Raw genomic sequence first — 26635 nt, forward strand, 5'->3', positions numbered from 1 at the left:
TATAAACTACCAAGAGGTTCCTTTTTTCCAGGTGCTTAGGGAAATGTTAGCATTTATTTTCCTTTGGTAGTCACATAATTATATACGGATTAATATACATGGAACCTAGGGAACATTGCTGATGTAAAAACATGAACGGAGTATTTTTTTTTAAGCATGTGCACTGATGTTTTAATTTTTAGTTGGAAATATAATAGATTATACAAAAGGCCCCTGGACCCATAAAAGTCAAATGATTGATTTCTCCCCATAGCGAGACAGAGGTGGTATTTATAGTCTTGCAGGCAGCAGAATGGAGATAATCTAGGTTCTTTTGGCTTTTCTAGCTGAAAGCTCCAGTTCCAATAGATAGGAAATCCCTGAATCAATTCTAAAATGGGATGACTGGGAAATTTACTGAATATCTTTCAGGACTAGAAGTCGAGGGATGCGCAAGTGGTTTGAAATGCAAAGATTAAGGCCTTTTTGTAAAACCAACAGTTGAGGGTTGTTCTAGGAACTCTGCTTAAATGTTTTGAAAGGATGCTCAGGGTGAGGCTGAACATTTTACCATTTGTCAGTGCATTTCATCATTTTAAATATGTTGTGTTTTACATGTTGCTGGCATGTCACTCTTGGGAAAACTGGAAACATTTATTTCAAGAAGTGGGCAGAATGGCATCTAGTATTTATCCTAAGCTTTCCAACGTGAGCTAAATAAAAACTGATAACTTAAAAGGGCGGATGTTGAAATGTCTTCCTCCCGTCAAGGGCCGCTACTCAGAATAGAAATGCAATGGTAATTGGAGGGGTATTCATCAGATTCAATTTCACTAGAGATTTCCTGTGTCAAAATCATCTTTAATAATATACATCACACAGCAAAATGTACTGAATCATTGTTTTCTTTGAAAAGGGCATTGAACCTGAAACAGAAAGTGGTTATACCGTTGTGGTTTTAACCAATTAACCACAGAGGAGTTTAAATGCAACCCAATTTTTACCGTTTTGTATAGACTGTTTGTTCCCAGTCTGAATAATTCCATTACAATTCAACTGAATTATATTGTAGTCACTTCCTGTTCTGAGGTTTTTCTGCTTCTTCAGAAGATATTAGAAATCAAGGGGTTGAATTTTCTCTGTGAAAGTTTCTTTATGATTCGTTTCTATCTTTGCAAACTCCTAAATGCATTTTCCCCACCACCAAATAGTGGACATTTCACATGCTTCTAAAATAAAGTATATAGACGAATCAACTTGGCTCCATTGTAATCATTTTTCTGTAATGAAAATTCAGACGGAAAATTCAGTCTGGCCAGTCTATTTTTCAGTGCTTTGAATATTTCAAATTAAATTGATTGTGTTTTCAATATATATTTAAAGCAAACTAAAATAGATTTCTGATGTTTTGATCAATTCAGCTAGTAGAGAATGTTGTTTCTGTTCTGGTACCTATGAATAAAGAAAGAGCTACATAAGGTTAGTGATCAGGTTTTATAAATGAGCTTTTTCTCCTCCTCTCTCCCATATTTACAGGGGAGCCAGGTTTCTAAGATTGTACTTCAGTTGTTTGTTGATTTTTGTGAACAGGTGTCTTATTAAGGATTTTGAAAAGCGGCCTTCCGTCACACATCTCCTCGACCACCCATTTATTAAGGGAGTCTACGGGAAGGTTTTGTTTCTGCAAAAACAGCTGGCCAAGGTCCTTCAAGACCAGAAGCATCTAAATCCTGTTGTTAAAACCAGGTATGGTCCTCGGCGTCTTCCTGCTTCCTCTCTCTGGTTAATTTATGAAAAAAACGGCATGTCATGTGTTTTGATTTGCCCAGCATTATTACTGGTAATTATCACATCCGTGCATTTTTTTCATTTACATGGCATTAAGTACTCCATGCCCGGTGGATGAGAGCAGGAGAGCTTGAAACAAGCTGCCCATTTGTGCTCTTATGGCTAATTTCTCTCAACTGTGGCTGAAATCTCACTCCACCCTCATGTTCTAGTTAAAAACCAGTGCATATATATTTATATTTAATATACATTTAGATCTTTAAAAATTCCACCAATAAAGAAAACTGGATGAAAGCAGCCATGGCTGAGATTGTGTGAGAAATCTTTACTTGGCTATTGCAGGCTAGAGAGTAGAAGTATAAGTATAAGGTGGTTTTGGAAAGATTACAAGTTAAACACTGGAAGCTTTTTCTCTAAAGTGCTCTGAGCCCATTTTCTTTAGTTAAAAGTTCCTTAGAGGCAATTTAGTATTTTTAAATGATTTTTTTCCCCAGATATCATCTATGCTATCTAAAGCAACTGTGATTTTCCCCCCTCTCCTATTTTTATAGTGTGGATTTTTTTTTTTTTTTTTTTTTTTTTTGCGGTATGCGGGCCTCTCACTGCTGTGGCCTCTCCCATTGCGGAGCACAGGCTCCGGACGCGCAGGCCTGGCGGCCATGGCTCACGGGCCTAGCCGCTCCGCGGCATGTGGGATCTTCCCGGACCAGGGCACGAACCCGCGTCTCCTGCATCGGCAGGCGGACTCCCAACCACTGCGCCACCAGGGAAGCCCAATATAGTGTGGATTTTTAAAAAATGTTTATTTTCAAGGGCAGTTGCTTAAAACAGTATTCTGTGGTGTTCTCTAAGAAATAGATCTTTGGTTTCTGTCCAGAGGGTGGCAGAATTTCTCTTTAAAAAAAACTAAATGCAAATAAAGCTGCTTCTGCAGCTCAGCAATTATTTGGTTTTACAAAACTGGCCAGGATGCAGATAAGCTCTAATCCATTATTACTAAAAGAACATTCAAATGACTGGAGGTGAAGAAACTAAAATATCACAAGTCACAAGTTCTGGAAATATTCGTGTATTCTGCAGAAAACTGTTTACAAATCAAAAAGCATCAGAACTCTAGGGGCTAGAGGCATAGTTTCAAGGTGACCATATCTTGCTGATTCCCGCCCCCCACCAACCCAGGTTTCCTTTTTGATAGCTCAAAACAAATTTTTTCCTACTCTTTTCCCTTTTCCACTGCAATTTCTCTTTCTATGGCTTGCCCGTGGGGTAGAGAAACGCAGAGAAATTCTTGTAACTTGGTGCCTTTTGAAGCAGTAGAATTTGTGTTTAAGCCCCAGGGAACCGAAATCTTCTTTTCTTCCAATGCTTTTGTTCCTATCCACCAGCCACCACCCCGCTACCACACACACACACACACACACACACACACACACACACACACACACACAGCACCACCACCAAAAATGAAGATGAAATAAAGTACAAACCAAGCAAAAAAACAAACTCAGAATTTAAATGCTCTCCGTTGAATCAGGTATCTTCTTGTTTCTTCTGATTTGCTGCAGAACAATTTCTGAAACTTAGTTGCAAAGTTATTCACTTTTGCCTGAATTTGCCTGTCCAGATGTGTGTCCTCTTTTTAAACACTTTTCTCCCTTTACCATAGAAAGCCAGAACTCCAGGCTCTCTCACCCCCTCTCTCTAATTTCTCTTTATCTTTGTTAACACCTTTGATGTCAAAGGCCTCATATGTCAAAGACCCTTCCCTCAGGGTCTTTGTAATCTTCAGTTTCACTCAGAAGTTTGTGTTTCTTTGAAAAAGTCACTAAAAAAATACAACCTCACAAATAGGTATCAAAACTTTAACCAGCCACTTCTTTAGGAGAAAGGAAAATTCTGAAGGAAACACGATGCATGAAATTAACACATCTTACCACCTGTCCTACACTATTACTTCCTCTTAGCAAGTGACGGGGAGTTGGCTACATGGGTGTTTTTTTAAGCCCATCTGGAAAAATTCTCAAATATCATTTGATGCTGGTAATTCAATATATTAAAAGTTGTGAATTTCCAAGTTAAGGTGGAAAAAACAAAGAATAATTGAGGTGAGTGCATAGATGAGTGAGGCGAATACCCAATTTACATTTTTCTGCACAATTATGGTCACACAGCAAGTGGTACAATGCAGTGGTTAAAAAAACCCTGACTCTGCCAGGTTTGAATCCCAGCTCAACCACTTATGGACAAGTTATTAAACTTTTCTGTTCCAAAATTTCTTCATCTATAAGATGGAGATTAGTTTGAGGGTTGAATCAATATATTAAAAAATACTTAATGTTAATAACAGAGTTAAACCTCAGTCAATGGTAGCAGTAGTTGTAGAAGTTGTATACGTTGTGCTCTGTTTAATTCAGTCCTCTGTTTCTTTTGGCCTTAATCTGTGCAAATTCATCTCTATTACCAAACAGCATCATGAAAATAAACAGTACTGAGATACTAAATGTTAAAAATATAAATTTCTGTCTCTTAGTTAAAATCTAATTTATTCATGTATTCATTCCAGAGATATTTATATGTGTGTATGTGTCAAGCCCTCTGCCAAACAGAGGAAATCAGACACAGTTCCTGATAAAGAGCTAATAGTCCAGTGTGTGAAACAGACAAGAATCAGATGAGAAGAGCTCAGCATGAAAAGTACCTGGATAGAGGGTTGCCCGGAGTACCTCCCAGAGTACCTGGGAAGGCTAGACCCTGGAAACTGGTGGGAAGGTGATCCTTGAACTGTTCTGAAGAACGAATAGAAGATAGTTGGGGAAGGGGGGTTATTCCACGTGGAGGAAAGAATGAGCAAAGGGTAAAGGCACAGAGGCTGGAGAGAGCTTAGGGGATTTGGTGAACAATTAGTTGGCATTGCTGGAGCTTGGCATGGGACGTGGGGAGGGAGAAACAAGGCAGGCAGGGGCCAGGGCATGATGGGCTAAGGAGCTTGAATTTGTTCCTTAGACACTTGGGAGCCACAGAAGGATTTCAAGCAGAGGCGTGCTTTAGGAAGATTGTTCTGATTGCAGTGTGGAGAATGAAATGGATCTGGGCAGGGCTGGAGCTAGGGAGGCTAGTGAGGGCAGATTGTGGCAGTTGTAAATAACAGAAGGTATTAAGGTAATGGTATTGTCAAGACTTAGTGGTGAATTGGATGAGAGAGATTAGGGAAAGAGAGAAGCGTCACAGGGTCTACCTGAATTGGCTGTCTCCCTACCCTGGTTCAGACTGTAATCAAACAGAAATTGCAAGACACTCAGAGACAAGAGACCAGTAAAAAGACTTACTTTGCTTCCTCTTCATATCCTATCAAATGCCATGCATAGCCTATGCAATGCCATGTACTTCCAGATATTACACAAAGCTTCGAGCTTTCTGCCCAAAGAAGTGTTCTTCAATGGTCCAAACAGTCCTGGGACCCCCAGCTGCAGAGACTTGTTTAGTTTTGAGAGCTAATGCAGAGAAATGAGAACTACAGCCTACAGGGGGAAATTTTTTCACTGTTTTTTACTGTTTTACTGTTCCTGCAAAGGCAGGGAATGTTCTATCCTCTTCAGTACTTTCTCCAGGGGTGAAAGAAGTTGGTATTTTCAGGGGGTTGCAGAGAAGAAGGCAGGTTCTTAAAGAATGGGGAAGAACTTGGATAGGTGAAGGGGAGGATCTTATATAGAGGGAGACATTGAAAATAGAGAGAAGGTAACAGAGGAAGCAAGAGAGAGGGAGATTAAGCACCTAAGAGGAAGATTGAACTTAGAAAGAACCTCTAGGTTGGGAAAGACACGGAAAGGTTAGATGAAGATATCCAGAAAATTTGAGGGGTCGGGGGCAAGAGACAGAGGAAATACTATGAGGAAACTCATGTTGAATGGCCTTTAGCTTTCCAAAAAAAAGTAAGCAAAGTGGTCTCAAAGTTGGGAGTGAGCTGTGGACTCCAGGGAAGTGTTAAATCTTTGAAATAGCTGCTCTGAGGAATATAATAAAAGGTTCATTAAAGGTGGATATAACGATTGCTCAATAGCACAGAAAACCCAGGTGAAACTTAACTGAATAGCATTACATTGTAGTGAAGTTAATCAGTGTTTAAGGTAATGCATGTAGAACATTCAGGAGAGCATTTGGCAATAGAACCTCTGAAAAATTGTACCATCAACACCATCACCTTTTCCATCTATCATCTCTACCAATTCTTAGCCACAGGAGTAGGAGTAGAGAAAGCAGATACAGTGGTCTTCTTCAGGCTGGAGACTGGCTTGGATGGACACTTGATGAGTGGACACGGGGGCAAGAGAATCTGAGTAGGAGAGTATCCTTGAGGTCTTTTTGGAGATTTGGAAGAAAGTGAAGCCAGAGTGGCTTATTGACTTTGAATGTGGGTCTGGGTCAGGGGACTGGCAGTTACAATGAAGACAAAAAGCAGATTCAGTGAGAGGATGGTGAGAAAAGAGATTGTAGAACTGAGTCCTTGGGAACTTTTGAGAGATTACTGGGAACTAACTAGTCATAGTTGAACTTGTGGACAACTTCAGTGGAGGAGAAATAAAAGTTTTTAAAGAATTGACAAAGAGGAATCTTGAAATTAGAACGTGAGAAGAATTAGCAAAGTAATTGGTAGGGTATGGGAAAAGCAAAGACTGAAATTTAGGGGAAGGAGTAGAGAGAAAGGAAAAAGGGGGTCAAGCGCTGGAGAAGATGGTACGAGAGGGTGATATGAACGAGAGAGATTGGTTAGGGAGAACAAGGGATGGAAAAAAGCAGAGGGGAGCAAGGAGGACACTCCTTTCCCCACCCCCTCACCACGAGTGGATGGAAGGTGGAAGGAGGCAGGAACATTATGGGGAGATGGTCCATTCTAGTTATGATGAGGAAATAGACACATATTCAGGAATAAGGCTAGGAATCATGGGGAGCTCATTCACAATAGAGCAGAAGCTGTGCTGTGTATTGTTGACTGAAAAAAAAATGCACAACTTAAAAGTTGAGAGTTACGTTTTATTCGGTGGACAAAACTGAGGACTTAAGCCTGGGACACAGCATCTCAGATAACTCTGGGAGACTGCTCTGAAGATGCAAGGTGGGGAGCCACGATATGTAGGAGTTTTTTGCAGCAAAGACCAGGTGGTTGATTGTTACTTAAAGAAAACCAAATATCTTAAGTTAAGGAATTTAGCACTTTTCTGTATATGGGAAGATGCAAGAGTCTGGGCTCACTGGAATCATTCCTTCAATATATACCTCAGCTATCTGGGGCCAGTGTCCTGTGCTTTCACATCCTGAGTCTCCTCACGGTGCACCCATTGGGGGATGGCTGCAGCAGTTGACTGCTAAATGGTGGGCATCAGGCATCCTGTTTCCATCCTCAGTTCCCTCAGAACTCATCTTTGGAGATACTGTAATGTGATGGCTTGATGGCTGCACATCCTCTGTTCACTGATAAGGCAGCCAATATTTTTCATTCACAGTATAAAGAAGAGCTTGAGTGGTGAGGCCCCACAGCTTGCTCCTCTCCTGGTATAAGTGCTCTAGCTCTTCTAAATGGTGCAGTTTTTTGGGACAGCCAGACTGTGATCCATTCCCATTGCACATTATGTATATGAGGCACCTATGGAGAAGTGACATTGTACTATTTGAGATTTGATACCATTTCCTGATGCTGATTGAATGAGTGAAACCATTGGAATTTAAGTTTTTCCAGTAATTTATAATTTTTCTATAGCATATGTTTGACTCAGGAACAGTAGAGAGGTTATGCATCCAAGGCTGACTCTCTCAAAGGAAGTCACATAGCCCTAATATTCTGTGAACAATAGTTTAGGGCTACATTTTTACTTAACCTGTCAGGGATGCTGTTAAACAATTTGGTCATTTCCTTTACATCAGCTCCCATTTCTTTGACTTTCAAAAGGAATTTTTCCCCAAATCACTTTTGCAAATCCCTGAATTCATCAATATTATCTGGTATATCATGTCACTATCAAAGTTAGAGACGTCGACATGAAAACATGCTTTTTAAAAAATCACTTCACAAGGATTCGTGGGAAAAGAGCAAAACCTCTGTCTGCAATTAGAGTAGAGGCAGGGAAAGCGCCGGTTGGCTGTGCTGTGACCCGACCCACTCCCACCTTCCAACCTCCCATCATGGACTCAACTTCTAGCCTCAGGAAAATTGCAAAACACAGCACGTTGTTTGTTCCCCTGTGGGTGGTTTGGGACTAGCTGAAACCACAAATGTTAAACCCTCAAATGCCAAGGGTCTACTACCAAGTATTACTTGGTAGAACAATTAAGTTGCTGGTTGTTTCCTGCTCTGTTTAATGGATTTTGATTCTACCCTTGCAATTTGACTGAGGCTGATTAAAACAATGACCTCAGCTTTTCTGATTTCTTTTCAACCAGCAGCAGTGGCCCTTAAAAACAGATTTGTCACTGCTTCACTGCTGAGCTTTCCCTAGTAAGTCTTGCTCACTCGCTTCCTCTTTTACCTGCAAACATGCACCCCCCACACACATAAATACACATACATCACATTACATACACTGTTGGGTTCTTGGAATCCTGTACAAATGAATGACTTTTGAATGATGACTTCATCAAGTGCTGAAGATGTTTGCCACATAGCAGGTTAAGGATTTTCCTGTTTTCCTAACAGACAAGAAATAAATCCATACCCTGATGTAATCTGCTATCTATCTCTGTCTATCTATAACTGAATGAGTGAATTAATATTTAATTTTCTGCTGGTGTCACTGAGTCTTGCTGCCTAGAGAAGATAGCTATATCAAATACACTTAATATAATTGATAAGATGCTGATCTATTGAAATTCTGGTCAAAAACAATGCTTGGATGGAAAAATAGGGAGACACTATAGAGATTTCCACCCAAATAATTCTTGTATTTTTTAATCTATGTATTATAATGTTTGTTTGATAAATATAAGCTTAAATTTCAGATCAAGATTGAGCTCATGTAGTTAAAATTATCTAGGTGGTAACTTTACTCATATTTGGATCTCAGTAGGATGGTGTTACACCTAGATGGTTTGCCATTATTTTTCTCATGCTAGGTCCATGATTATGTGATTATAGTAAAAAGTTTCTCTTTCATCCACTCTGTTATCAAGGGGTATACTGAAATGGAAATAATGATTTGGAAGAAATATTCAACATCACTACCTTTGTTGGAGTAATAGTACTCTATCCCCAATTTTGAGTAACATTTTCCTTACTATATGAGATCCATTGAATGTGGTGATAAGGGAATGGTTCCTCTAATCTATCCAGATTGTCAACTTGTTCCTGAGCTTTGTACGTGGCCACAGAAGCCTTTGTCTTAGACTCTTGAGGACCACCACCTTTGAGCCTGGACCCTCTCCCTTACTCCTTTTCTTTACTCCTTTTTTCTCCACCCCCAACAGATTTTACTTACTTATCTGGAATCTGGTGGGAATGTTAGTCATTTTCCACTCCTTCCGGTTCCACTCTTGGATGGAGGGAAGGACTCTGATCCTGAGTGTAGAGGAGTGGAGGTAGAGGTGGCCTTCCCAATGGTCTTCCTGCCGTAGGACGACCATCTAAAAGACCATCAGGCATTTTTCAGTGCAGAGTTTTCACCTCTCACTAGCACATCCCCTGTCATTTTTAGACTAAAAGATTTTGTTTCAAATAGCATATATTAATGCATATATGTGGAACCTAGAAAAATGGTACAGATGAACCGGTTTGCAAGGCAGAAATAGAGACACAGATGTAGAGAACAAACGTATGGACACCAAGGGGGGAAAGCGGCAGGGGGTGGGGTGGTGGTGTGATGAATTGGGCGATTGGGATTGACATGTATACACTGATGTGTATAAAATGGGCAACTAATAAGAACCGGCTGTTCTTACAAAATAAAGATTTTGTTTCCTTCCTACCCTTGAATTATAACTTAGAGGTCTTCCTTCTATGCTTTGTTCTTAAACATAGTTGGCATGAAGGGAAGAATGCCTCCTGCCATACCTATGTGAAGCTCCTGCAGCCCGGTGTGGACCCACCTACATGGATGTTATTGCTTCCACAGGCAAAGTTGACAGACAGGAACAGGCTAAGTGATTAAGGAATCACTTTTGGACAAAATGTATAATATTTTGTCAATATTATTCATAGGGCCAGCAGCTCAAACAAAGAAGTCTGCAGGCCCAGTGATGAGATATCAAAGAGAACTCCCAGAAATGGTTTTAACCATAATGCAGGTATAGAGATTAAATTATAGTGAAGCCAACAGCACTTTAGGACTTTATTCCCCCAGTGTCTGAACTAACCTGGTACCTTCTACAGCTTCTTTCCCCCATCAGGGGCTGGACCTAAGACATTCCAAAAATCCCCCATCCTCTACCTCATCTGTGCCCACTGTTGTTTTAGGGGAGCTCCCAGTCTCCACCTCTGGCTCTGTCTCACCCACTCTTCAGATCCAGTTCTTATTCTCCACCCAGTGCCTTAGACCTGATGTTTCAGAATTGCCCTCATTCCCACCTTACTTGAACTGGGGACTCGGACACCAGTTTCCTCTTTTCTTGATCCCTGAATCCTTAGCTCAACCCTTCTCACCACTACCTGCCCCACGCCACACCAAACCCAAACTCCAAGAACCATCCTAAGCCAGGGCTTTGAGTCTCATCCTCTCTAAGCTTTAACCCCAAAACGCCATTTGTCTGGGAAGCCAGGCTTGGCAGACAACATACTTAGGGCTTCATGAAAACAAATAGAAAATCTAGCAAAAAGCAGTATAGACTTTATTGGGATTTGAAAATATCTTCTAAATCATCAACACTAAAATACCTTACCATATACTCTTAATTTAATAGAATGCCTTTTGCTTTATCCAACCATTTACCTATCTCTCCATTCCTCTAAGCTTTGGAATACTCAATCCAAAGTTTTTAGTTGGAAATCTGTAATTTTCACATTAAACAAGGAATTCTTCAGCAAGAATTGATAATAGATGCTATTCTCAAGTAAGGCACTAGGTGGAGCCTGTGAATTTAAAGGAAATTTAAGTTGATGGTTACTGATGACAACAAATTTTTTTTTTTTGGCTGTACGTGGGCCTCTCTCTGTTGTGGCCTCTCTCGTTGCGGAGCACAGGCTCAGCGGCCATGGCTCACGGGCCCAGCTGCTCCGCGGCATGTGGGATCGTCCCGGACCAGGGCACGAACCCGTGTCCTTTGCATCGGCAGGCGGACTCGCAACCACTGCGCCACCAGGGAAGCCCAACAACAAATTATTTAACTCAAGAAAACTGCAGGGTGGCGCAGTGGTGAAGAATCCGCCTGCCAATGCAGGGGGCGCGGGTTCAAACCCTGGTCCGGGAAGATCCCACATGCCGCGGAGCAACTAAGCCCGTGCGCCACAACTACCGAGCCTGCGCTCTGGAGCCCGCGAGCCACAACTACTGAAGCCCACGCACCTAGAGCCCGTGCTCCGCAACAACAGAAGCCACCACAGTGAGAAGCCCGCACACCACCACAAGGAGGAGCCCCCACTCACCACAACTAGAGAAAGCCCACATGCAGCAACCAAAAATAAATAATTTTTAAAAAAAAAAGAAAACTGTAAAAAAAATTTAAACCAAATTTCTTTTGATTAATTTCAACTAAAAATAGACAAATATAAAACAATGTAACACTTTTATTAAATATACGTACTCTAGGATAATGTAAATTGAAAAAGATAAAAATTGGAATAAATAATTTTTTTCTCTTCATTCTCTCCAAACGCTATAGCCAAAGCAGGAAAGTGAAGCAGGTAGCAGTTTCAGAAGAACACTAGTTGCAGAATACTGAGATAGGGCTGGAATATATTTTTTTCCTTGAGTGAGAAAATGAAGTGGTCTGTATCAGAGTGGAAATACCTTGCAAGCTCAGATTTGCGGACAGCATCTGCATGATTCCTGGAGGTTAAATCTGTGAGATAGATATACAGATAAGCTCTTCAGGGTTCAGAAGATAACAGTTTCTATCCTGGTGGTATTGCATTGTACATGTTCACAGTTATAGTCACGACTTTCTACTAGAGTTTATTTATTTGTGATATTGCAAGTGAGGTTTGTCAATGGTTTCATTTTTAGTTGGCTGTAAAAATGTCATCCAGCGTGCAGCTTGACATCCCTATATGCAGTTCAGGCTGATTTCAAGTCCAGGTCAGGAGTTACTGGGAGAAAAAAAAAAATCTTAGGAAACTCACCATTGACTCAGTGATATTTTGAATTCTGATTCCCCCGGTCAGCCTGTTACCATATACTTCTCAGAGTACCATGCATTCTGTCCAAGGTATTTAGTTGCATTCAATGGGGAGACAGAATGGAGAGTGCTTACTTCATCTTGACCCAAACCAGAGCTGTGGATTTTTAAAAAATTCCTGACTTTCTTTGTCAAAAGATGCTTGAAATATACTCTAACATAGACTGTTTCATACGATTGCAAGATATAAATTTAGGAAGGAGATAAACTAGCTGAATTTAATATGATGAGAATTTAATTTATTAAAAATATGTTGCAATATTTTGTTTTATGGTGAACTTCAAAGGAAAAAAATGCTTGGGTTTTATGTGAAGAGGATTTGGCCAGAAATGTGTACCCTCCTGCTGTTTTATTTGGCAAAGTGGCTAGATAGAAGCAGCTCTCAGTTTTTTAAAAAGCTGTTTTTCAAACAGATATGATTTTTCTTTGACATCACTAATATGTTAGAATACAGATGAATAAACTGTTCTGCCTAATAATAATTTTTAAATGCTTAGGTTATAAATTTGACTTTATTAAGTAAAATTAAGTTTCATTTACTTTGGACTTTTATATGAATTAGCAGCAAAATTGGTTCTAGCACTGGAGATGACTAATACCATGCTTAAAATACTCCTTCAAATCTGTCAATAATAGGGATTAGGAAGTAACTTTTAATTTAATACGCAGAAAGTTTTTTAAATGCCTGGTGAGTACACTCCCAAGAGAAAAATCTCACATATGTACACAAGGAGATGCACATAAAGATACTGAGTTCTGCTTTGTTTTTGATAGCAAAAAGTTGGAATCAGCCTAAATGTTGATCAAGACTGGGTAAAGAAATTGGTATATTTTTATATGATGTACTATTACCCAGTGATTAAAGTGACAGTCACTTGCTCACACACTCTCATTCTCTCTCTCTCTCCCTCGTTCCCTGTCTTTCTTTCTATGTATGTATGTATGTGTGTCTATCCCTGTCACCTTTTATGCCCAGTATCATCACAGGTCCATATATATATATATATATATATATATATATATATATATATGGAAAGAGAGAGATGGGAGAAGGGGGCGGTGGGGAATCGTGATGTTGAATGGAAAAAAGGTAAATTTGCGAAGTGAAACCACCAGTATGATATCATTTTTATAATTTAACATACCAAATCTGTGTATTATGGGTACATATATGTGTATGACCAATATTTTTAAATTGGAAGGATACCCACGAAATAGTGGTCACTCAGGAAAGGGGTGTGGGATGGAACATGGGTCCCAAAGGGATTTAAAATAAACAAGATAAAATGTAAGCATTTATCGATTCGTTGTTTTCTGCTATATTATTCTCAGAAGTTTTCTGTAGTTTCAAAAATTTCTCAAGAAGTGTGGGGTGGTGCTAGTGGACAACAGGAGGGGACCTCAAGGGAAGTACCCTAGTGAGAATTACATGCCTGACACTGAACAGAAAACAATAGAAGGAAGTGCTGTGGTTGGCACATAAGCAAAGCAGATATAAGTGTTAGATGGGCCCACTTGGCTGTGCTCCTCATGGCTGCGGAAGGCTTGAGCTCTGGAGCTACCCTTACCTCTGGGAGCCCTGCAGTGATGGGGAGAGAGCTGGGGACCTGGACTGGACTTGCTCTTCCTGTCCCTTCTCTGAAGTCTCTGAACACATTGTGTGGTAAGACTGTGGCTGAGTTGTTCTTGTTGCCTACTTTTTGCTATATTTTTTTCTGCCTTAGTGCTAATATTCTCTGGATAAACTCTAGGCATGAAAGGATGCATACCAGAAGACCCTATCATGTGGAAGATGCTGAAAAATACTGCCTTGAGGATGATTTGGTCAATCTCGAGGTTCTGGACGAGGTACTAAATATTTAATAGACAATTTTCACCAATGACATTTGTTTCACATGAGTGGTGTGACCTTTCTGTTGTAGATCATATTCTCCTAAGGTCACTTGAAACTTTAATTGTTTGTATAGCCTTGGGGTGAAGCTCAGGAACATTTGGTTGTTGTGACTATGATCCGGTGTTATGTGCATTTATAGTCCCCCAAATGTCCTAAATGATAAAGAGAAGAGGATTTGGACTTTTCCTGTAAAGGCCTTTATATTGTAGGCTTAAATGATGTATTAGATCCGCTGAAATTATCTTCTGTTTATAGAAAAGTGCAACTTAACCCTTAAATTAAGATAGTTGTTTGTTCTTCATAAAGAGGAGCTTCATTTAGGGAAATAGTGAAGCTAATATAGCTTGAATTCTAAATTTGGAAACTGTGATAATCTCCATTTAAAATATGCATGTTTAATAGAGCTGTTAATTGCACTGGAGCTGCTTCTGCTGATTCTAACTCTGGGGACCCTTAACTGCAATGCATGAATCACTAAAGTGTGATATAAAAGTGTTCAATTCTGCATTCCCACCACATAAATTTTAAGTGTAATGCTTTGAGAAATGAAGTTATAATTTGACTGTACTTTATTAATAGTAATGACCTATTAAATCAAATTCTAAATAGAACATTTTGGTTGGGTGAGATATGTTTTTCATAATAACAAACAAAATCTTTGTTGCATATGTCAGAGTCTCTTAGCAAGTCCTAAGTGGGCTGAATTCTTTTAGCATATTCCTAATTTTTTCTTTTTTCAAGGCAAATATCTGCATTTAGGATCATCAGGGTCCTAATGATTAGGATCCTAATCAATAGGATATGACTTAAATGGACTATTTTAATGTTTTAGAGAAATATATTCTTGTAAGAATACATTTGTTGTTATTTTTAGGATCTCTCCCTTGACTGGAAATAATGTTTACTCAGTACTATTTCTCCTCTTCTTAGGATACAATTATTCATCAGTTGCAGAAGCGTTATGTGGACTTACTGATTTATACATATGTTGGAGACATCTTAATTGCCTTAAACCCCTTCCAGAATCTAAACATATACTCTCCACAGGTAAGGGATCCTTTATGAGCATGTGGCTCCTTAATAGGAAATGTGAAATCTCAAGGGAAAATGAAAAGGGAGAAAAAATGAGAATAAAATTATGTCATCCTATGGGTGTACATACCCCAAACTGAAGATAATAATGCAACACAGATGGATGTTACATTTTGGGGGTAACTTTTTAAGTTAATATGTTAGCAAAACAGCTAACATTCATTTAGTGCTTACCATATACCAGGCACTGGGTTACCTTGTTTATCTCTCACAAACTTGTGTGACAGGTAATGTTATTAAGCCTATTTGGCAGATGAGGACACTTAGCATAGTGAAGTTAATGCCCTTCCACAAGCTTAGGAAGCCAGTAAGTGAAGAATTGGGATTTGAAGTCAGCTCTATAGACTCCAGAGCCTCAGCTCTACAGCCTCCCTGATGCCACAATTCCCCTAATAAGTGACAAAGCCTTGGTTTTGTGGGCAAAAGGCACTGGGACATTAGAAGAGTTCTTTAAGTTAATGTTTTTCAGTTTTCCAGACTGTATCATGGAGTGAAACGTGCCTCAAATCCCCCCCACATATTTGCATCAGCAGATGCTGCTTACCAATGCATGGTTACTTTCAACAAAGACCAGGTAAGAACTTACTGCCCTTCCCCACCAAGTCCCACAGTGGGATGTGTTCTGTCCTCTGCAGCTCTTAAGTCTTCCTAAAAACTTTCCATTCTGGTTGCTGGTGCTGACTCAAGGAAATAGGCAGTAAAATAGTAGCTCAGTGGAAAAGGAACAGTGATAAAGCCAGAGTAGCAGGAAAATGTGAAAACCCTTTTCAAGAAATGTGAAACGTCCTTATCAAGTGCACTCATTTCCCCTGGTAAAATATAATAAGGATAATTCTAATATGAATATAAGAACATAGAGCTAACACAAACCTGATGACATGGCAATGACTGTCATAAAAATGGGATGGAGAATGATGGACATGAAGTTCTTTCCAATGAAGGTCTCAGAAATTTCATGGTCCAGTCCTTTTTGTATGAAATACTGCACACAGGTTGATAGTGGTTCTGCACCACACTGTTTAGCTGCTGAGAAATTGTGATGAATTGGGTAAAGACTGAACAAATCTTAAACTCAGTGCTAGTTAAACACAAAGCTCACCCATACGTTTTAACTTTCTGGACCTCTGATTCACAGTGGTGGCATATCCAACCTTTGGCCCATCCTGTACTTTCAATACGTGTGTTTTCCCTTCTGTCTTTATTCTGTGTGAAATAGAAACAATCTAATGTGGTGGGAAAATTTTATGAGAGAAGCACAATCTGTATATTTCCTGAGACCTGTGAAGTCCCAGCTTTGGATTTGCTGAGGAGCTGATTGAAATTATAATAGTGCCAGTTATGAAATGGAGTACCTGGATTCACTATGTGTTAGAAACTTGGCTTTTCCACATTCTTACCTTTCGCAGAGACTTGTGAAATGTCCATAGAATTCATAGAAAGGAAAGAAATGAAGAGTGATATATGTGTTTCTCAAGTTAAAAAGTTACCCCACTGTGTTATCTTTTTTCTGACACTAAATGTGTGTCTTTACCAACACCAGCCAGTTCTCCAATTCCCTGACACCAACTGCATGTCTAACAATTCAGTTCCATTCAATTCTGATACGAACTATCCATATTTAGCACAGACCTCACAGGTTCAGGGCTCAGTCCACAAGACTGCCCCTACTTCAGACACCAGCTGTGAATGGGGTACCCAGGCTACCTACATTTCCTCCTGGTTGACTGCAAATTCAGGGATTCTCACAGCCCCCTACAGGTTTGATAATTCACTAGAACGACTCACAGAACTCAGGAAAACACTTTACTTAGTGTTACTGGGTTTTTATAAGGGATACAACTCAGGAGCAGCCAAATGGAAGAGATGCATAGGACAAGATACAGGGAGGAAAGTGGCGTAAAGCTTCCATGCATTATCCTCCCAGGCCTGCAACATATTCACACTAGAAGCTCTCTGAATCTTGTTGTTCAAGAGTTTTGATGACTCAGTCAATCTCTGGCCCTTCTCTCCTCGCCAGAAGTTGAGGTGGCGGGGGTGAAATTTCCCACCCTCTAAATCATGTGTTTGGTCTTTTTAGTAACCAGCCCCCATCCTGAAGCTGTCTTGGGCTCCACCTTGAACCACTTGGTGAGCAGTTAGGTTTGGTTGAGAGGGACTTGTTTGTGAATAACAAAGGATGCTCTCATCACTCCCATTATTCAGGACATTCCAAGGGTTTTAGGAGCTCAGTGCCAGGAACCAGAGACAAAGACCAAATATATGGTTTTTTATTATACCACACCCACCAATCTCCTTTATATATACATAAAGAGGTCCTAGAAACAAATGGTAAAAGACCAATAATATATATTTTTAAAAAGGCAAAATATGGACTGGTCACAAATAAAGGAAAATATGAATGACCTTAAACTTACAAAAGGATGTCCAATCTCACTCATAATAAAAGAAGTGCAAATTAAAACTGGACCGAGGTATAACGTTTTGCCTCTCAGACTGGCAAAAATCCAACATAGCCATTTGGTGAGGGTGCAGGAGAACAGACACTTTCATATACTGATACAGTCCTTAGGAAAGCAATTTGGTGTTATCTGTCAGACTTGTAAACGTGTTTACCTTTTGGTCCAACAACCTCATTTCTGGGAAGTTATTCTACAAATGAACCTGCATATAAATATAATGACCTATGTATCGGGTTATTCATTGCAGTATTGTTTGTAATGACATCGGGAAAAACTCAAGTATCCATCAATATGGGACGGGTTAAATAGACTATGTTACATCTATATAAGGGAGCGTCAAATGACTGAAAAGGTTGAGGCAGCTCTCAATGTACTGAAATAGAAAGATTCCTAAGATATATTGCTCAGTGAAGATTTAAGGTATACAGTGGTAGATGTTATATGAAAACCATAGCTGAACACACAGGGTGTTTACTGTGCTTTGAATTCTTCACCAACACTTCATTTTCTGTGTTAGTGCATTGTCATCAGTGGAGAAAGTGGCTCTGGGAAGACGGAAAGCGCCCACCTGATAGTTCAGCATTTGACTTTCTTGGGAAAGGTATTGACGACCTGCTTTCTGTATCGTGGTTAGAAGACTGCATATTTTCTGAATGATGGAAATACTGGTTTTTATTAGGGGTTACATAGAAACATTCCATCTTTATTATGTTCACCTCCTGATCGCTAGGCCTCTTAAGATGTCAGCATGTCCTCCACCTTTCACATAGTGAAGAAAATAATGCCAGCACCAATTTACTAGATTATCGGCAATTAATTTTTCATGTTTTCAATGTAATACAAACATTCAGCCATTAAGTAGTAAAAGTGGTTAAACATTAGGAGCAGGAGCAGGGAGAGCCACTAAGGTGATTAAAGGATTGGAAAATAGAACTCTCTGAACAAAAGTTGAGGGAAATGGAAATTTTCAGCTTGGTGAAATGGACATCAAAGGTATAGCTTTAAAGATACCCTAGCAGTTGCTTATACTCAGAATTAGTGTATTATGAGACTAAGAACAAATTTAAGAGTATTTTTTACAGATGAGGTTTATTGAATATTATAGTGAATAACTGAGAAAAGTGATGGTATCTCTCTATTTAAAATTCTCTCTAAACTCTTCAGGCATTTTATCTGTCAAGAATTTTAGGAGAAGTGTAGCTGGTTGTAAAAACTAATGACCTAATCTAGCCTCATCTGATGCTTATACACCTGGGGAAATGCTCATCTGAGAAAACAATGCTGGTGATTGATGCTAATTTCCCCAAATGGAGTTTTTCCCCCAGAGGATAAATGTGAAATCTTTGGTCTGGGTGGTGTGGGTGGACCTTGCGTGGCAGCTCTATTGGAGTAATGTTTCTGGAGGCTCCTCCTGACTGTTCTTGTTTGGCACAGGCAAATAATCAGACCTTGAGAGAGAAAATTCTGCAAGTCAACTCGCTGGTGGAAGCCTTTGGAAATGCATGCACTGCCATCAATGACAATTCCAGCCGTTTTGGAAAATATCTGGAAATGATGTTTACACCAACTGGAGCTGTGATGGGGGCAAGAATCTCTGAATATCTCCTTGAAAAATCCAGAGTTATAAAACAGGCAGCGTAAGTGCACTATTTTCTCACTCTGGCTTTGCGCTGCAATATAGACCGGGCGGCTTTGGGAATTTTCATGGCTCCATTCACCCTTGTTCTTAGCATCCTTGCCCCCCATCCCCACCCGCAGCCTCCCCAAGAGCAAGGAATTATTTAAGCAGAGGATAAGTGGTGACTTCTAACCTAAAAGATGTTTACAAGCATAGTAGAAAGGGCTGGATGGGATTACATTGGGATAGGTATGCCCGTTCCTCCTGAGTTTGTAGAATATAACAATATGCGGTTACTTTTAAAACTCATTAGGTCCCTTAAAATTGAGCTTGTCTATCAAAAAAAAAGCACTGAGAATATTCCACATGTTCATTTTCCCCCTAGATTGAGAGAGGAAAAAAACTTTTGTTTTAAGAAGAACAGTATAGCAATAGTCCAATAGCATGGACTGCCCCTGGTTCAAGTGCTGGCTCTGACCTTGACTGTGTGACCTTGGGTATGTCCCCTAACCTCTCTGTGCCTCACCTGTGAAATGGAGATACTACTAGAGCCTACCTCATGGGTTTGTTGTGAGGATCAGTGAGTTTGTTTATATAAAATGACTTTAAAAAGTATGTGGGTTGGTATATGTGATCAGAGAGTTAGCCACTGTTATTACTGTTGCAGGACACCAGACTTCCTCAGGGGCATGGCTCCCTTCATGCATTAATCAGTAATTATTTGTTGAATTCCTGCTGTGTGCCAGTGCTGTGCTTTCTGTTGGAGTTGCAAGAGTGAACAAAATAGACAAGGTCCCAGTGTTCATGGGGCTTGGAGTGGATAGGGGATGGTGGCAGGGGAATCGCAGGCATTAAGCACAAAAAAACATAAATGCAGACCAAGTGTGATAAGTACCAGGAAGCAAAGTAAGGTGCAATGAAGGTAAAACAGGAGACAGGGCAATAACCTAGTCCAGGAAGAGAGGGCTCCCTGTGTAAGAGACGTTGAATCTGAGGACGACGAGGAGTGAGCCAACGAGATGAGATGGGGACAGGAGTGGGGAGGAGGGAGAGAAGAGCAAAGACAAGACTGAGGCCAGATCATGCAGGGCTTTGGAACCAGGCTGAGGAACCTTATTCTAAAGGCAATTCTTCTGAACCTTATTCTAAAGGTAATAGGAAGCCATTTAACATTTTCAAGAAGGGGAGTCTCAAAAACCAACTTGCATTTTGGTATAATGAAATAATGGCTCTGGCTTCAGTGGGGCAAATGGATTGGAGGAGATGCAAGAAGTACAGTTATGACATTGAGACCACTAGGAGGCTGGTTTCAAATCCATGTGAGCGGGAATGTTAGCCTGCGCTGAGGTGGTAGCGGTGGAGATGGGGATGCAGGGAAGTTGATGCATCTGAGAGATACTGCGCAAGTAGAACCCACAGGACTTGTGTTAGGTTCAGAACCCCAGCATCTTCTTTTATCATATACCTGCAGTTTCCTCACAAAATAAGGACTGACATGAAAATTAAACAAATGTACAGAAGGCTAGAGTCAGTCATTTTAGCTTCCGTGTGGTGTCTCGATTAATGTTAATGAGGTCCATACTTCTTTCTTCCCAAATTAGGGTGAATTTAAAGTTTAGGGAGCTATCTCTGAGAGAATGGAAATTATAGTTTTCTGTGTTCCAATGTAAAGTGGTCTTTTATAAGGAAAATGTGAGGAGGGTTCCAGTCACAGCTATGTCACTTATTAATATAACTATCCTTATACTTTACTTTCCTCATATGCAAAAAGGGCATGATAAAGCCAACCTCACAGGGCTGTTATGAGAGTTAAATGAGATGATATGTGATATTTACCAAATATAGAATCTGAAACATAATTGGTACCTAATAAACCACAACTTATTATTATTATTAAATTTAGTCAATATGATAGCACTAATGGATAAAATAGACTGAAGACATTGGATGAGGAGAAGATGGGACCTGTGCAAGTTCTGTTTGTCTGACCTTTCTGGTTCTGTCCTCCTCCAGCACATAGTAGGATTCTCCTTCTTGGAACCCTGTGGCTGGATATGGTCATAGGACTAGTTCTGGCAAATGAGCGTTTAATGGAAAGAGCCTCCAGAGTGCTGGCAAAGTGCAAGATGGTGGCTGCTCCATCAGCCCGGGCCCAGTGACTCTGATGAGCAACCTCCCCACCCCCTGCACTGTGACCCTCAGTAGACAAGTACTCTGAGCAAGAAGTAAGACTTTATTGAGTTAAGCCACTAAGATCTTGGGATGTTTGTTACTGCAACCAGATGGATGTCGGTAGGCAAAGCTTGGAAGAATTGAGCACTAGAAGTATCTGCAAAAATCCATAGGAAGGTAGGACCACGATGGGCCAGCCAATGCCTGCACTTTTACCAGAGGCGGAAGAACAACTGGCATTCATGCGGGGCATACCAGTTCCTGAAGCCCTGTAAAGGCCTTCCCGTCTCGGTGAATGGTGCCACCATCACCAGATACTCAAGGTAGAAAACTGGGAGGCAGCCTCCAGGTCCCTTTCCCTCACCACCCTCATTCATTCCACCTGGACAGTCTTTTAGTTGTTTTTCCAAAACGTATCTTTAAGCTTACCCTTCTTCTCCATCATCCCTGCCATTACCCTGTCCAAGTCACTCCCTGTCTCACCAGATCCTCCTAATTGGTCTCCTTGCATCCACCTTAACTTCTTACAGTCTAGTCGCACACTTACAGTTTAAAACACTTCAAAGAATTCTAATTGCATAGCCAACAAAATCCTCATTATGGCCTGACAAGGCCTTGTGTAGGCTGACCCTGCCCACCTGCCCACCCGCTTCTCACCAGCCTTCTTTTGATCTACGTGGATATCATGCTCAGAGCCTTTTCGTGTACGCTGCTCCCTCTCTTCAGAATGCTTCCCCCTTCTCTCTGTAGCTCCTTCCAGTCCCTTCTCATGCTTCCAAGTTTGATTTTAGTGTTATTTACTTCCAGAGTCCTTCCCTTGACTTGACACAAGTGACCCTCATCCCCCAGCGTTGTTCATCTCAGTCCCTTGTTTGTTTCTTTCAAAGCCCTCATCACCAGTTTCCCCGTTGATTCATCTGACTCCATCACTAGAAGGAAGCTCCAGAGGGCATGAATCCTCTGAGTCCTGTATGCCTGGCACTTAGTGCAGTGCCTGCCATGCTTGGCACTCAATAAGCTTATTAGTTGAGTGAACAAATGGGTGAGAAATGGAAAGTAGAGACATCTAGAACACAGGGCAGAGCTAAGAGTGTATCAGAAGAGCTTGGACAGGATAAACAACCAGAGGAAGACTAGGATATCCAGGAGATGCTGAAGAAAAGAGTGGGGCCCTTGTCACAGATAGGGGCAAGGGGTAGAAGGAAGACAAGATTTCTTTCACTGAGCTACGTTGGCCAAGGTGAGGATTTGAGAAAATCCTGGGGCATCAACAGAAGAGAATGACCTCCTCCAAAGGAGAGAAAGGGATATAGAGCAGGGCTTTTCAAACTATCTTTGCTGAAAGACTAGCTTTTTCAAAAAATATTGGGTTGGCCTAAAAATTTGTTTGGGTTTTTCCTTAAGATGTTACGGAAAAATCCGAACGAACTTTTGGGCTACCCCAATAGTAGTTCACAATCTATTGTGAACCAATACTTTCGTAAAATGTAATTGAAATGTATTATCAGAAAAACTGTCATACTCTTAGAAGTCATCGCAATATCACTTGCTATAAAATGTCTAGACATAGACTTCCTAGTTCCTTGTCTTATCATAAGCTGACAGCAATCCACAGACCACATTGAAAGCAGCACCCATCCGAAAGAACCCTGGCCAGGGTGGCCTAAAAGAGGGTGCATAGCAGGAGACCAGGGGATGGATGCATGCCATTTTGAATCATATTTGAGAGAATACAAGTTTGAGAGAGTAGTCACCTCTCTTCTGCAACCAATTCCCCTCCCTAACTTGCTGTACACCTGGCTAGCTGCTTCCTGTCTTGGGCTTCAGTAAAGAAGGGAGTTTGGCTGATTTCGCTAAGCTGGACATCACTGTCTCTGAAGCAACATGGGCTACAAACAGAAGACGAGTGGCACAGACACGTAATTATTTGTTCTGGAAAGATCTCTAAACATATGTAACCTGAGCTGTTACCTATAAATGTTGCATTCTCTAAAACCTCCTTCTGCATATAGTAAACATAAGTGTGTTTAATAGTGTGACATTGTGGCAGTTACTATACTAATCCTATCACTATTGCTATTCTGTAATTGGGAAGTAGCATATTTAATTGCCTGTAAATGCAAATTTGCTGCAGAATAATATTTTGCACAGAAAGGAAACTATATAAATTACTTGGAGTGGGGAAGCCCAGAATATGTTGTTAGTAATGTCCCTTTCCTTTTTTTTTTTTTCCCCAGGGGAGAGAAAAATTTTCACATATTTTACTATATTTATGCTGGCCTTTATCACCAAAAGAAACTTTCTGAGTTCAGACTTCCTGAGGAAAAGCCTCCTAGGTAAGTGTCAGGGGTTTTAGTTGTTAATTTTAAATGAATATACAATTAGCAATGGACAAAACTTGGAAATAGAGCTGTTCTCCTAACTGGACACTCAGTCCCTTTAGCTGAAATGCCCACATGAGATGGCAGGAACTACATCTCCCTTTGCATTTTCTAGAAAGTTCAAAAACTCAATTGCAGCCATTTTACTCAGCATGTGCACCATTATTTTACAACTGTAAGGAAATGCCCTTGCAAAGAAGGAGCCCAATGATGCCCTGGTATTTGGGGTGCCATTTCCAAGTCAGTGCTCATTCTGTTTGGTCATGCTCTCTGTAGGTACATAGCTGATGAAACTGGAAGGGTGATGCACAACATAACTTCCAAGGAGTCTTACAGAAGACAGTTTGAAGCAATTCAGCATTGCTTCAGGATTATAGGGTTCACTGACAAGGTAAGTGATTGTCAGCAGAGAAAGAAACTCAAGTGTTAATATTCTTGGGTGAATGTGAGTGAAGATATGAATGTTCTAACTTGGGGCTGGACACTTGCTTTTCAAATGCCATGCTGGTCATGTTATAAGGTCTTGCTACTCAAAAGTGTGATGCGCGGATGAGAAACATTGTCATTACACAAGACTTGTTAGAAATGCAGACTCTCAGATCCAACTAAGAACAGCAGAATCAGAATCTTCATTTTAATAAGATGCGAGGTGAACATTAAAATATAAGTACCCTTGTTAAGTGCCACGTGCCTGTGAATTGTTGTCTCTCTGTCATCAGTTCACGCCAGCTGTGATAACAAACACCTAAACAATGCTGCCCTTTTCTGAGTTGGGGTTGTTCCAGCTGTTAGAGTGAATTGTGTAATAAGAGTATAGGAATATGTAGGTTACCCCCAAGCCACAGGAGTATATTTATGCAAGTAGTTCCTTGTGCCCCCAAACAAATTAATTTAAACCTTTTCAACTTTCTTGAAGTCACTTCCTTCTCCATGGCACACAGTTGCACATTATTAGCCATAGCTCTAAGTACTGTACTACCCTTATCATACTAGATACAGGCTGTCTCTATTAAATATATGCCAGAGGTGACAGAAAATATTTATTACCCTAGGCTCAAATATTACTCTGTGGTACATTTATGTCATAGTTTCTGGGCTTCTTGCCATCAATTTTGTAAAATATACAGATTCTTTTGCTTTTCCAACAAAGGAGGTGAATGATTAGGAGGTAAGTGAGAGTGTTTAAATCTTCAGGGATTAGATTACAAGACACTTGAGTTACCCTGGGACAGCCACTCTGGATAAAGGATTGCTTTTGTAATCTATTGAGTTTGGCCAGCCCTTTCCTCCCCAGCATGGTTGATTTTAGTCATAAAAATACTTTTCTTCTTTCTAGCCAGCTGTTAATTTTCTCTGTCAGCCTCCCACAGACTTTAAACTGACAGACAGTGGAAAATCCCAAAAGTCAGATACAAATAGAAATATATTTCCCTTGGCTCCTTAGAGGAGAGCAACTAAACAGGTTCCAGCATTATTAATGGACCTTTATGGTTATTAATTTATAGAGCTGGTTGTTATCAAAGGTGCATCACCAGAAAAGTCAGAGTTCAGTGGAGATGGCAGTAGAGCCACTTAAAGTCACCTGGGTCATGCCAGAGTGTTTAGGGACATACTTTATTGAAAGGGTTACAGGAACAGTAGAGAAGTCAGTCATAGGGTTAATAATATTTTGCATTCCATAAGTACAATGATGGTTGCAGAATACTGTGGAGAGATTGGTACTAGTTTTAGAGGAAAGGCTATAATATCAGCCCTGTCCAATGACAGAAATGTGCTGCAAATAATAATAAAACAGATGCTGTTTTAAGTAAACAGAATTAAAAATGGTAAGTATGTATCCTTGAAGTAAGCCATCCCTAACCCCTATGGGAAAAAAAGTCTATAGAAATGAATGAGTGGCTGCATAAATAGATATGAAAATAAAGAAACATAAAAGGTGGTAAACATTTTTAATTTGTGCCTGGTCTGGACTGTTAAATGAATAACCAGACTGGAATTATATGTATATGTATAGATATTCACCATGTCCACTGTTAATTCATACTGGAAATAAACACAATTTATGTCAGTTAGCAGCCCTGGAAATGGAAGGAAGAGTCTAGATCTTATCTTTCTTATCCTTAATTCTTCGGTTATATCTCTGTCTATATCTCTATAGACAAACCATTTTGCTGAATTGACTCAGTTTGCTTTATGTTTATAAACTCAAAGTAGTTTGACTAAATTCAGAAAGATTCAGTTGACTGTAGTCAAGCAGTAGATGCTAAATAGCTGATGTAACAGAATTTCTCTTAAGTTTTTCTGAGGGACATTTCTAGACAGAGCTTGAATGAGCTGGTCAATTTAATAAAAATTATGGATGGTCCCTATCCTTTCTTATAATGTCACTAATTCGGATGCCCTTCAGGGATAGGGAGGGTGGGAGGGAGGGAGATGCAAGAGGGAAGAGATATGGGAACATATGTATATGTATAACTGATTCACTTTGTTGTAAAGCAGAAACTAACACACCATTGTAAAGCAATTATACTCCAATAAAGATGTTAATAAATAAATAAATAAATAAATAAATAAATAAATAAATAAATAAATGAATTCTGGGACACCAGCCAAAAGTATCTGAAAGAACCCTTGACCCTATGTTTATTGTAAAGAAACTTCACTGGTGGAAGGAATCTTCCAATAACAATGAAGTTCCTCATGGGGGTGGGGGGTTATACTTAAAACCCTATGATAAAGATCAGTGCTTTTCTACTCTTTGTTTGTTTGTTTGGGTTTTTGTTTGTTTTTTCCTTAACATCTTTATTGGAGTATAATTGCTTTACAATGTTGTGTTAGTTTCTGCTGTATAACAAAGTGAATCAGCTATACTATACATATATCCCCATATCCCCTCCCTCTTGTATCTCCCTCCCACCCTCCCTATTCCATCTACTCT

At 40.1% G+C, this 26635-nt stretch overlaps 1 protein-coding gene across 1 annotated transcript in view; it reads left to right on the forward strand.

Moving 5' to 3' along the window:
• The window catches only part of MYO3B (myosin IIIB), a 473243-nt gene that overhangs the window by 242770 nt on the left and 203838 nt on the right, over window positions 1-26635 (forward strand). Inside the window, exons 11-18 of the mRNA XM_059053510.2 lie at window positions 1570-1725; window positions 13833-13929; window positions 14906-15022; window positions 15537-15641; window positions 18044-18127; window positions 18961-19163; window positions 23554-23652; window positions 23974-24088. Of these exons, the coding sequence (XP_058909493.1) occupies window positions 1570-1725; window positions 13833-13929; window positions 14906-15022; window positions 15537-15641; window positions 18044-18127; window positions 18961-19163; window positions 23554-23652; window positions 23974-24088 (976 nt within the window). The remainder of the gene's footprint in view (window positions 1-1569; window positions 1726-13832; window positions 13930-14905; window positions 15023-15536; window positions 15642-18043; window positions 18128-18960; window positions 19164-23553; window positions 23653-23973; window positions 24089-26635) is intronic.

The sequence above is a fragment of the Kogia breviceps genome, chromosome 2 (assembly GCF_026419965.1).
Source record: "Kogia breviceps isolate mKogBre1 chromosome 2, mKogBre1 haplotype 1, whole genome shotgun sequence".
NCBI lineage: Eukaryota > Metazoa > Chordata > Mammalia > Artiodactyla > Physeteridae > Kogia > Kogia breviceps.